General features: G+C 40.1%; 1 protein-coding gene across 1 annotated transcript in view; it reads left to right on the top strand.

The window, feature by feature from the left end:
- The window catches only part of LOC146808702 (cell adhesion molecule CEACAM16-like), a 99,931-nt gene extending 89,018 nt beyond the window's left edge, over nt 1-10,913 (top strand). The window contains exons 3-4 of the mRNA XM_085614216.1: nt 4,822-4,865; nt 8,670-10,913. Of these exons, the coding sequence (XP_085470342.1) occupies nt 4,822-4,849 (28 nt within the window). The 3' untranslated portion in view covers nt 4,850-4,865; nt 8,670-10,913. The remainder of the gene's footprint in view (nt 1-4,821; nt 4,866-8,669) is intronic.
- Nucleotides 10,914-13,676: the final 2,763 nt, after the last annotated feature.

Raw genomic sequence — 13,676 nt, 5'->3', positions numbered from 1 at the left:
CTTAATTAATTTACTATTCTCACTCCCAACTATATTAAATTACAGTAGGTGCTGGACAATGAACGTAATTAATTTACTATTCCCACTCCACTCTATATTTAATTAAGATAAGTGCTGGACACTGAACTTAATTAATTTACTATTCTCACTCCAACCTATATTAAATTAGGGTAGGTACTGGACACTGAACTAAATTAATTTACTATTCCCACTCCAGTCTATATTAAATTAAAATAAGTGCTGGACACTGAACTTAATTAATTTACTATTCTCACTCCAACCTATATTTAATTAGAGTATGTGCTGGACACTGAACTGAATTAATTTACTATTCCCACTCCAATCAATATTTTAGTAAGATAAGTGCTGGACACTGAACTTAATTAATTTACTATTCTCACTCCCAACTATATTAAATTACAGTAGGTGCTGGACAATGAACTTAATTAATTTACTATTCCCACTCCACTCTATATTTAATTAAGATAAGTGCTGGACACTGAACTTAATTAATTTACTATTCTCACTCCAACCTATATTAAATTAGGATAGGTGCTGGACACTGAACTAAATTAATTTACTATTCCCACTCCAGTCTATATTAAATTAAAATAAGTGCTGGACAGTGAACTTAATAAATTTACTATTCTCACTCCAACCTATATTAAATTAGGGTAGGTGCTGGACACTGAACTAAATTAATTTACTATTCCCACTCCAGTCTATATTAAATTAAAATAAGTGCTGGACACTGAACTTAATTAATTTACTATTCTCACTCCAACCTATATTTAATTAGAGTATGTGCTGGACACTGAACTGAATTAATTTACTATTCCCACTCCAATCAATATTTTAGTAAGATAAGTGCTGGACACTGAACTTAATTAATTTACTATTCTCACTCCCAACTATATTAAATTACAGTAGGTGCTGGACAATGAACTTAATTAATTTACTATTCCCACTCCACTCTATATTTAATTAAGATAAGTGCTGGACACTGAACTTAATTAATTTACTATTCTCACTCCAACCTATATTAAATTAGGGTAGGTGCTGGACACTGAACTAAATTAATTTACTATTCCCACTCCAGTCTATATTAAATTAAAATAAGTGCTGGACAGTGAACTTAATTAATTTACTATTCTCACTCCAACCTATATTAAATTAGGGTAGGTGCTGGACACTGAACTAAATTAATTTACTATTCCCACTCCAGTCTATATTAAATTAAAATAAGTGCTGGACACTGAACTTAATTAATTTACTATTCTCACTCCAACCTATATTTAATTAGAGTATGTGCTGGACACTGAACTGAATTAATTTACTATTCCCACTCCAATCTATATTTTAGTAAGATAAGTGCTGGACACTGAACTTAATTAATTTACTATTCTCACTCCCAACTATATTAAATTACAGTAGGTGCTGGACAATGAACTTAATTAATTTACTATTCCCACTCCACTCTATATTTAATTAAGATAAGTGCTGGACACTGAACTAAATTAATTTACTATTCTCACTCCAACCTATATTAAATTAGGGTAGGTGCTGGACACTGAACTAAATTAATTTACTATTCCCACTCCAGTCTATATTAAATTAAAATAAGTGCTGGAAAGTGAACTTAATTAATTTACTATTCTCACTCCAACCTATATTTAATTAGAGTATGTGCTGGATACTGAACTAAATTAATATAATATTCCCACTCCAATCTACATTTAATTAAGATAAGTGCTGGACACTGAACTTATTAATTTACTATTCTCAATAAAAACTATATTAAATTACAGTAGGTGCTGGACAATGAACTGAATACATTTACTATTCCCACTCCAATCTATATTTAATTAAGATAAGTGCTGCACACTGAACTTAATTAATTTACTATTCTCACTCCAACCTATATTAAATTAGGGTAGGTGCTGGACACTGAACTAAATTAATTTACTATTCCCACTCCAGTCTATATTAAATTCAAATAAGTGCTGGACACTTAACTTAATGAATTTCCTATTCTCACTCCAACCTATATTTAATTACAGTATGTGCTGGACACTGAACTAAATTAATTTACTATTCCCACTCCATTCTATATTAAATTAAAATAAGTGCTGGACAGTGAACTTAATTAATTTAATACTCTGACTGAAATCTATATTTAATTATGGGATTAGTTAAATTCAAAAATAAATTTAAAATTTCTAAATATTAATATTTTATAAATTAACAATATATAAACATGTTAAATTAACTTCCCACCCTTATCCCCTATAACCCAACATTCCGCTCCTACAATTATTTGTAACATTCTAAAAAAAAATTACAATTTCTAAATTAAGTTTTTTTTAAAAATTAACAGATATATAAACATTTTTACAACACTTCCCACCCTTATCCCCTATCAACCAACATCCCGCAGCGAAATATATTTGTAAAAATCGAAAATTTATTTCATATTTATAAATTTTTTTAAAAAATAATTAACAAATATATAAAAAAAAAATTAAAAAATCCCACCCTTATCCCCTATAAACCAACATCCCGCTCCTAAAATTTTATTTAAAATTCAAAATTTAATTTACAATTTCTAAATTAATGTTTTTTTTTTTAATTAAATAATATATAAACATTTTTAAAACACTTCCCACCCTTATCCCCTATAAACCAACATCCCGCTCCTAAAATTATTTCTAAAATTCTAAATTTAATTTACAATTTCTAAATAAATTTCAAAATAATTCTAACAATATATAAACATTTTTAATACACTTCCCACCCTTATCCCCGATAAACCAACATCCCGCTCCTAAATTTTTTTTTAAATTTCAAAATATAATTTAGAATTTCTAGAATTTTTTTTAAAAATTTACAAATATATAAAATATTTTAAAACACTTCCCACCCTTATCCCCTATAAACCAACATCCCGCTCCTAAATTTTTTTTTTAAATTCTAAATTTAATTTACAATTTGTAAATAATTTTTAAAATAATTCTAACAATATATAAACATTTTTAATACACTTCCCACCCTTATCCCCTATAAACCAACATCCCGCTCCTAAAATTTTTTTTAAAATTCTAAATTTAATTTACAATTTTTAACTAATTTTTCAACAAATTCAAACAATATATAAACATTTTTAATACACTTCCCACCCTTATCCCCTATAAACCAACATCCCGCTCCTAAAATTAAATATACATTTCACATTTTAAATTAAATTTAATAATTAAATTTTACAATATATTAAAAAAAAATATTAACTTTTTTAAAACACTCCCCACCCTTATCCCCTATAACCCAACATCCCGCCCCTAAAACAATATAAATATTTCTCATATTATATACATTTTAAATATTTATACAAACAACTTCAAAATATTTACTAAACACACAATAACGATATTTTCACATGTCGATATTATTACGAACGATATTACTTACATCGACATATAAGTAAAAAAAAAATAACGATATTTTTCACATCGATATTAGCTATTTCGATATTTTGGACATTCGATATTTTTGACTCGATATTTATGTCCCTCGATATTAAAAAGTCGATATATAGACTGCTCACCGTCACACGGATGAGGTAAGGGTACACCATCACAACACAGCTGAGGTAAGGGTACACCATCGTCTCACTGCTCAGGTAAAGGTAAACCATCCCCACATCACTGAGGCAAAGGTACACCATTGTCATACGGCTTAGATAAGGGTACACCATCGTCGCACAGCTGAAGTTTGGGTACACCATCATCACTGAGGTAAGGGTACAGCATTGCCACACGGCTGAGGTAAGTGTACACCATTGTCACACGGATGAGGTAGAGGTACGCTATCATAGTATTTTGGGTACATGCATGTCTAGATTATAGTTGTTGCATTAAATAATGTCACCAGAGAAGGAACAAGCTACTAGAAATACTCAAAGTCAATGGCTGTGAATTTCAGCGACATTAGCCACTTGTTTATCCTATCAAATGAGCGGTGTTAGCCCTCCAGTAAGATAATCTGTCTAGAGGTGAATGACAGAAAAGATGTCCAGGGCTGCTACTGCTACACTGGAGGGGCCCTCCCACTCTGCTCCAGGTGCCGCCAGAGAAGCCTGCTCACACCCAGTGGGACTTACATCTCTTCAGAACATCTGGAGTACTGGAGAAGCATCTTCCATGTTGTGTAGAATTCATGTGAATCAGTTTGAACTGGTAACGTTTGGAGCCCTTATTCAGTGTTATAGAATTTCCATTCATCTGGAATAATCTGACTGAAGCCTGAGGAAAAAGTTCTGCTCATTTCAGGACTTTTGCTCAAAGAAGTACTGTCACTAGAAGTGAGGGATGTTTTTGTGAACCCCTCTTCCTATTTTATTCACTGTATCTACATTTGCATTTGCATTGTGGGTCTGAGAGCATTTAATGTATTTTATCAATGTTCTAATATGAGACAGTTTTTGATTTCTTTATATCGTTTGATCTTTTTATTGAATTTACTTTGTTTTTGTGATGTTTGTCTTATTATATTTTTGACTTTGTACTCAACTTGGTTTGGACCATGATGGTATTTTCTTTCTTAACTGTATGGCCTTCTCGATAGCTGTTAAACTTCTACTTTGCTGCTTGGGTCCCACTATGAACCTTAATCCAGAGATTCCTCCCAGGATCCAGTGTTCACAGCTCTCTGTAAGGCTGTGTCCTCTCTCCTCCACATTCTAACACCTGCAGCGTACCCTTCGTATGACGTCCATCTGTCCCATTAGTGTCCAGTGATGATTATCTCTCGTCTCTCTTTCTTTAGGGACGCAGGAGTGGGGGAGTCTGCTTAGATGGCACCCAACAAGAGTAAGTACAGAAATGGGACAATATTGAAAAATGGGGCCTTTTCAGTATGTGCACAGGGACCTCCAAGAGCCCAGAAATGTTTTCACGAGGGACACTCCTGCTGAAGCTTTGTCTCTTTGGGGTCTGATCAAAGAAACTAAATCTGGCCATAAAAAGCTATGTTTAGAGCTTGTGGTCTAACTTCAGGACAATGTTAATCCTACACTCTTCCCATGGCAAGTTAGTGTCCAAATGTCTTCATTGTCTTCAGAACAGAGGTACTTGTGATGACATTTGTATAGTGCTTTAAACCTTTGGAGGGGCATCAAGGCACATTATCAGACAGAAGTTACACTATAGAGTGAACAAGTGCATGCCTGGCTGGTGTTGTGTTTGCAGAGTAGCAGGGCTCCATGGGTGCAGAGGTCTATGTTTGAAGACTGTTGTCTGCTCTTTTGCTGGAGCGGATGCCGAGCTGTGTAATGCGAGTCTGTAACTTCCCCATAGTCCAGCACTCGCCTTCTCAGCCAAAATGGTGCATTGAAAGCTTCTCTAAGCACAGACATTACAGCCATCAGTTGTCCATATATTGTTATTTTTATGAACCTCCCTAAGAAAGATTCATGACAGTCACAATCCAGAGGGAACAGGTCTTTATAGGAGAGATGAAACATAGACTGGTGCCTTGTGATGGTGCCCTGATAGACCTTCTTCCCCTGACCCACTCACTCCTGACCCACTCCACACTCTCATAAATGTACCACACTCCGGACAGCATACATGTTTGCCGAACAAAAAGTGAATTTATTGCATTGAGACTCATTCAGTGCAATGAAGTCTCCATGAGACGCTAGAAGCCTCAGGTATATTCCTCCCTCAGGCTCCAAGCCACTTATATCCCAACCTCTTACTTCACTGGCCCGCTTTACAATGTGGGGTGTGATTCCAGCATTTTTTATACCAAAAACGACAGAGTTCCAGCAGGGAAAGTAACATGTTTGTTCGGTCATCCTTTTTTACCTCATTCACACCCTCATGAAGACAAGCACAACTGGTTTTCATTGCCAGAGAAAGGAGGAAGCAATGTTTACATAGAAGCTGTTAGTCTGAGACAAGTCCATTCATAAGGTGCCTAAACCCCAAAGTATTCAGGCTCTGGTACAGTTTCTAATCTCAAATCTCACTAGAACAGAAGAGTTTTAAGTTTTTCTGGGGCCCTTTAAGCATGAGACATTCCTTAATTCCAACTTTAGGCCATTCCACCATGTCACCTGTGCTCCCTATAGCTGCCTGCCAGCCAGCGCTGTCTACTTAAATGTGTAGGAAACTAGCTGAACCTAAACTTAGGGTCATAGGTACCTCATTTGACATAAACGTGGCGTCTAAAGGCCAGTTATATGGGCCACTTTGATGTACAGCTTTTTGGAGTATCATTAGTGCACAATATTTCATCCTGTCCACAATCGGTTGCCAGTGTAATTTATGAAGTGTTAAAGTTATGTGCACCCGTAGTTGGATGCAAGAAACAACCCTCAAGGTGGCATTTTGAATTTTCCCAAGCGTGCTTTTGTGCTTCTAGGGTGCATCCTCCTTTTTAGTCCAACTGTAGCTGACACAAACTACAGCTAAGAGTGTTTGCCTGATCTTCCATGTTAAGGTGCTTATCTAAGACCACTCCTAGGGACATTACCTTTTTATTGAGGCTAAATTCAGAATCCTTGTAGGAGGCTGGCTTAGAATAGTTTTATTTTATTTGTTAAATTTAAATGGCACAACAGCTACCCGGAGGTTTCCCGGCGCCTATGGACCCATGCTAGAAGAAAAAATAAAGGTCAGACTCTAGAGGTTGAATAACCACGTTTTGAGGCCTTTACGGAACTTGTGGTAACTATGTTTGTGGTGGAGTGGGAGAGAATTCCAAAGAGACGGGGTCAAGTAAGCAAAGGACTGTCGCCCATACGTGCGAGTTTGATCATGGGAACTTGAAACTTAGACTGATTGGATGATCGAATAAGACGCATAGGGAGGTATGGGTGAACTAGGGTCCTAAGATAAAGTGGTACTGTACCGGCATTAATCCTGTGCATGTAGCAAAGGGCTTTGAATTTGGAACGATTTTCTATCCTGAGCCAGTGGAGGTCACGGAGAGGGCCTGTAATGGAGGCAATCGAGGTAGCTGGCATAGAAGTCTGGCCGCAGAGTTTTGGACTATTTGCAGCTTCCGAAGCACCTCCTTATTAGCGCCTAAATACAGGACATTGCCGCAGTCCAGTCTGGACACAATCAAGGCCTTGACCACAGTTTTTTGTGTCGAAGGTGGCAGCATCCAAAGAATTCTTTTGAGCCATTTCAGAATTGTAAAGCAGATTGAGGCGACCTTGACCTCTTGCGGTCGCATAGATAGTTGATCATCTATAATTATGCCGAGGTTATGGACAGATTGTGACGGTTGGGTGAGGTCACCCATTTGACAAGGCCAATATTGAGGTCCCCAGAGAGCTTTGTTTCTACCGAGGATTAGGAGTTTAGTTTTTCCTCCATTTAGTTCCAACTTGTTAGTGTGCATCCAGCCAGCTAGCTCTTATAGACCTGTTTGGAGAGAGGACATATAGGAAGTCTCTTTGGTCGATAAGGAAAAGATAAGCTGGGTGTCATCAGTGTATGAATATATAGTTAGCCCAGCCTCTTCCACTATAGTCGCCAGAGGGCTGGCATATATGTTGAAGAGTAAAGGGCTAAGTATTGAGCCCTGTGGTACTCCATAAGGGGAATTATGGGACTTAGAGCTCGTCGTCGGGGAAAAAACCTGAAAGGTTCGGCTAGACAAAAAGCTCGCCAGCCATTTAAGTGCTGATCTGACAATACCCCTCGAATGTAAGAGTTGAAGAAGAGTCATGTGGGACACAGTGTCGAAAGCAGCACTCAAGTCAAGTAATATGAGTGCCACAGTATCTCCCATATCAAGCCATTGGCGAATATTTTTGGTGACTCCCAGGAACGTGGATTCGGTGGAGAAGCCTGCTCTAAAGCGAGATTGAGATGAGTGTAGGATATTTTGGGAGTCAACAAATTGCGTCAGCTGGAGGTTGATATGTTTTTCCAAAATTTTGGAGAAAGACGGGAGCAATGAGACTTATGTAAATGAAGCCCCTGCACTAACCCAGGCAACCGTAATTGGGATTTTAGTGGTCTTAGACAACCTTATAAAGCTCTCTAAGTGATAGCTGTGGAGATCAGCCTTCAGGCTTAGTCCAGGAGTGTAAAACAGCTTGTTTTACCAGTACTAATCATATAGTGCAGGTTAAGTGAAAAGGAACCACACAGTATAGTTATTAAACTATGTATTTATTATAAACACTCTCTAACACATTGCAACATCTCCTACCCTGAGTTATAATCACAATGCACACAATACTTTGATAATAGAATACGTAAGTAGCACAAATACACAGTGGTCGCCAGGGGAAGACCAAACCATAGACTAATAAAGTGGAATTTAAACCAGAACCTAAGTCGAGACTGGACCTAGAAGAAGTAGAAGCGCTGGGGACCCAAAGAACCACCCGAGGTAAGTACCCAGGAACCCCAAGGAGACTGTGTGCAAAGTGAAACACTTCCTTCATCGTGGATGGTGTGTGGGTTGCAGTCCAAGTGTATTACCAATTTCTATTGGCAAATTGGCTAAATACTTCCACCAGGTGGGTTAGAAATCCGATCCCTGTTTCTTTGTTGTTTTATTGGTTCTTGTACATCTTTGTCCCCCCTGAATGAAGGTGTCTCAATATGTCCCTAACTGGCCCATTGATCATTTTTCATTTTTTTTAGATGTGACCTGCATGACTGGGCTCAATACTGCAGACGAGGCCTCACCAGTGCTGTGTACAGAACTTACAACTGTCTGCTGAGTTTGCACCCCGACATGTTGTTGACAAGTGAATTCTGCAGGTTGCATTCTTTGAGAGCCATCACCCCTCATTCATCCTGGACCCAGACTCATGCCTAGAACCATTACGCTGCTAGCTGCCAATTGACATCATGTCAAATGTAGGCCATTCAGACAGTTCTGTTTTTTTGGCCCAGTGTACTTTGCATGCCTGGATTTCAAAGTCAACGCCTATAGCATAAAACATAAAACTACAAGTACCAGAATGCCAAGGGCTGTTGGCTAAAAAGCCAGGACTGGCTGATGACCTCATCTATGATTCTTGTCCACTTGAAGCTTTAAAAATTAAAGTCACTCTGCTGAAAGTCTAATTTGTACAGGTCTTTAAAAGAATAGTTTTTCCTTGAAAGCCAACTTGAGTGTCCCTAATTCAAGAAGACCCTCAGATGTCACAGACTAACACAAAGAGACAGCGCACAGGGCATGTGGTGCTAAAGCACTTGGCACACGTTTTATTGAGTGCTACAAGAAGATGCCCTAGCAGGCCTGGGATTTCTAAAGGTGAACGGGGCACCAACTAGTGCAGTGGGGTCATAAGGGCCACTCACATATCAAATGTTGGTGCAGTACTGTGAGTAAATCACTTGCACTTTTTGTAAATCCGAAACACAAGCACAACAGGCCTAAGTGGAAAAATTATATTTTAAAATGGGAACATTGTCAGGCTATTAATAGTACAGACTTAATAATGGGGCAACTTGTTTTACACTTGGCGTGCCTGCAAAAAGGGCCCTCATATTTCTATTAAGGTTTGGGACATCACACATCAAAAATTATTATGACATTGCATGTGCCACCAACCGAGCTGTCTCTAGGTACTAAAATAATGGGTGACGTTCTCCCACTCAGTGGTACTCATTTCATCAACTTGGAAAGTTGAAAGGATGAGTTATCCACGTTGAGGTTCAAACCAATGACGTCCATATTTGAAGGCACAAGCTCTGCCCACTACTTATTTCTTGCTATCGTTCTTTCCTTTATTGTGTGACTTTTCTGTGAACAATGTGACCTTCCTGAAGTCACGATATAAGGCTTCAACTCTCTGTTACTGTGCGTTATCTAGTTGTGCAACACAACGCAGAAGGTCCTTCGCATCACAGACAATTGGCATCTCTACAAAGGGCAATAATGCTGTAACATGGCTCTTAACTTGCCATGTCATGAGGGCGGCTGTAAACTAACAGCACCAAGTTTTACCTTTTCCAATAAACTTACTTCCATAATAGAATATTCAGGACTGGCTGAAAGTCAATATCGTGACATATGGACTAGTATAGAATGTATATTAAGGCTGCAGAATAGTGTAACTATGTCAAAGCCTTGTGTAGGTGATATTGGGAAGCTATAGTGTCAAGGAAGTAAATGTTCAACTGCACGGGGCAACATAGCTACCGTCCAGGCTATGAAACTGTTGCTTTGTGAAGTTGTAAACCTGTTTGCATAGGGTAGCCATACTGCAACCCTATTTACATAAAGCATTAACCGGGAAGTATCCTGCAGTCTGAGTTGCAAGCTGCAACATAGTGACCTTAAGGGTCCTATGCCTGGAGTAGTTGTGTTGAAGGCCAGCCCACGTTAGCTGCAGCACTGTGCACTCATAAGACATTATGCACAGGGCAGCAGTGCTGTCAACTGAAGTAGAAAGCTGCAGACTTATGAACTGACATCACATATTCACAGACCAGTGGTAGACAAGCCACTAAGGACTCAAGCGAGAAGCCCAAATCTGGCTAAGCTCGAGGTCCTCTTGGACACTCAAGCCCAAAACGAGCCAAGCTTTCATTTCTTATGTGTGCCACCTATGGGCTAACCTTGTGCGGCAAGAATAAAAACAAAGAAATAAACTGTCATGTAAAAAAGTAGAAAGAGATACCCATCTGGCACCTCTATTGCATAATCCAAAACCAGCATACCTTGAAACAATCATGGTTTCCCCCTTGAACAAAGTGTGTGATCCTAGGCACATATTTTATTTCAATGTGCCTCCGTTTTCTTCATTATCTTATGCTAGCACCTTGACATTTGTGGGCTCAGGATGTGCGCTGTACAAAATCTCTCTGGTTTGATTTGATGCACGGTAATGTGGCTTCATATGTAATAAAAACCAATGTTAAATATATGTGTTGTACATGATGACTGGCTGGCCTCTTATTTCAATAGAAGCACTGTCACCAGGGCAGGGGTGGAAAGACATTAATGTTTCTAAATGCATGTTAAAAAAAACTATCACTTCTAAGAAATGTTTTTCTGGTGAAGTAAGTTGAAACTCTTCCCGCATGTACAAGAAATACACTTTAAAAAAATTTAAAGAGACTCTTTTATATCTTTACATGGTGGTTTTGCATGAATTACCTATAACCCTGGGCGGAGCAGACATAGTCCCTCTACACGAAGTTCCACGGAGTTGGAAAGCAACTCTGTGGAACTTTGCTCCGCTCCGTGCCCTCCCCCCTCACAAAGTAATTAAAAGTAATTAAAAAGGTACTTACCTGCCCCGTGGCTGCCTCCTCCTCGACATAGCCGCTCTCCTGTCTCCTCCTCGCCATCCTTTTTTACTAATAACCCCTAAGTTGTACGTCTTGCACGTGTGCATGCGCACTCGCAAGACGTACAACGTAGGAGTTATCAGTAAAGAAGGACAGCGAGAAGGAGAATAGAGATCGGCCATGTCAAGGAGGAGACAGCCACGGGGCAGGGAAGTGCCTTTTTAATTACTTTTAAATACTTTGGGAGCGTGGAAGGGCCAGCTAACTACGCTCTGCCATAGAGTCATAGTTTTGCCTGAACTTCTCATTCGCAACATGACACAGAGTAGGCAAAACTGCATAAACTCTGCTGGCGGAGCCTAGTTACCTGCCCGGGCTTAAATACGTATTAATGGCTCGTGCGTGAATGTACTCTTAGAGCCAAGTGTGAGAAGATGGCTTGGTATATGGTGCACACCTATGTTAGTAGGCACCCCGCACCAATGCAGACAACCCTTATGGGGATTTTAGTGGTCTTAGACAACCTTAGAAAGCTCTTTAATTGGTAGCTGTGGAGAGCAGCCTTCAGGCTTAATCCAGAAGGAGTGTAAAGCAGCTTGTTTTACCAGAGCATATTCTTATTGATATAGATTACGTGAAAAAGAACCACACAGTATATTTATTAAAATATGTATTTATTATAAGATACTCATTAACACATTTAGATATCTCCTACCCGGTGATATACACAATACACGCAATACTTTTCAATTGAAAACAGACAAGTAGCACGAATACACAGTGGTTGCCAGGGGACGACCAAACCTTATACTAAAATAGTGGTATGCAAACCATGACTCAAGACAAGACTATACCCAGAAGACGTAGCAGTGCCGGGGACCCAAGGAACTACCCAAGGTAAGTAACCAGGACCCCCATGGAGGCCGTGTGCAGAGTGGGAACACGACTTTGGGCTCAATACAGATCAATGGGTAAGTCGAGGTTTGAATTTGAAAGAAGAAGGACCCTTTTCAGTGGACTATGAAGAAACCCTGTGGAAGACAGAAGGTTGGAGAGCCACCCCACCCGTGGATATCCTAGGAACCAGATATCGACTCCAGGGAAGCCGGGTGCATAGGTGTGAAATGGCGTCGAAAACTGCTGTCCAACTGAATAGAGAACTTCAGGAAGATGCTGCTACTGCTGGAGATGGTTAAAGTGTCGCGTGGAAACCAAAGGTGGATTCAAGTTGAGAAGAACCTGCAAACAGAGGGGACAGAGTCTATGCTACTCAGGAGTGACCAAGCTGCCCAGAAGACGAATCCCACCGATGTTGAGTGTTGCAGGAGAGCTGACAGTGACCTTGAAACTGCAGCTGTGTGGAGCAGGTGATGCTGTGGAAGCTGTGGAGCCACAGCAGGTGATGTTGTGGAAGCCCAGGAGCCCTGCACAAGCAGTCCCACATCGGATGTCTAGAATTTAGGGGTCAGTGTCCATTGAAAGTACCAACAAGGCTTTGCAACTGCAACCAACATGGAAAGTGAAGAGTCAGGGAGGCACTGTGCAATCTGCGGAGCCAGTTGAATTCAATATAACCCTCAAGAGAACCCACAGGCCAGAGGCCTGGATTCGCGAGAGGACCTAGAGCAGCTCACCAAAGATGCAGGCCCACGATGCAAGTATTGCGGTGAAGACGAAGATCTTGGTCATTGGAGATGCTTGAGGTTGGTGCTACTTGGAGCTCCAAGATCTTAGAGGAAGAAAGCCAAATTGATGTCTTTGAAACAGCAAATCTACGTGGCACAGAGGGGTTTGGTTCCTGCGGTTCTGAAGAGGGATACTGGCCTCAAACTTGATGAGAGGACAGGTCAGACCTTGAGGAATGTGAAGAGCCACCACCTGTGTTGGTGAGCCTTTTGGAGTTCCTGGGAGCTCAGCATCAGCAGACTGGCCAGCTTTGTTGTGGTGCCTTCAGGGAAGTGACTCCTCCACTTCATGGGAGATTCCTTCAGGTGTCTTGGATGTCCACAGGCCTTGGAAGGTTCCTGTAATGGAGCACAGGCACGAACGTTGCAGCAGACGAGCAGGGCGACGAGACCAGGAGCAGCAGGAGTCTTCCTAGTTGCAGTCTTGATGCCTAGAGCAAAGTTCAGAGTGCGCAGACGGTTGAAGAAGAAGTGGTTTCTTGAAATGAATCTGTTCCGACGATGAATCTAGAGACCCACCCACAGGTAAACCCATAAGCACCCTAAGGAAAGAGTTGGGACCATTCAGGGTTCCCTCCAAGGGGTCAGACAGATGGGGAGGATACTCCCATGTCCTTTGTCCAGTTTCGCTCCAGAGCGGGAGCCAGCGGCTCCCTGAGCTGCTTCGAACTGGACTATGCTAGGAGGGCACCAAATGTGCCCTTCAAGCAGGCTGAGT

The sequence above is a fragment of the Triturus cristatus genome, chromosome 7, assembly GCF_964204655.1.
Source record: "Triturus cristatus chromosome 7, aTriCri1.1, whole genome shotgun sequence".
Taxonomy (NCBI): domain Eukaryota; kingdom Metazoa; phylum Chordata; class Amphibia; order Caudata; family Salamandridae; genus Triturus; species Triturus cristatus.
The sequence above is the reverse complement of the archived record's forward strand: the minus strand, read 5'-3'. Positions and strand labels throughout refer to the sequence as shown.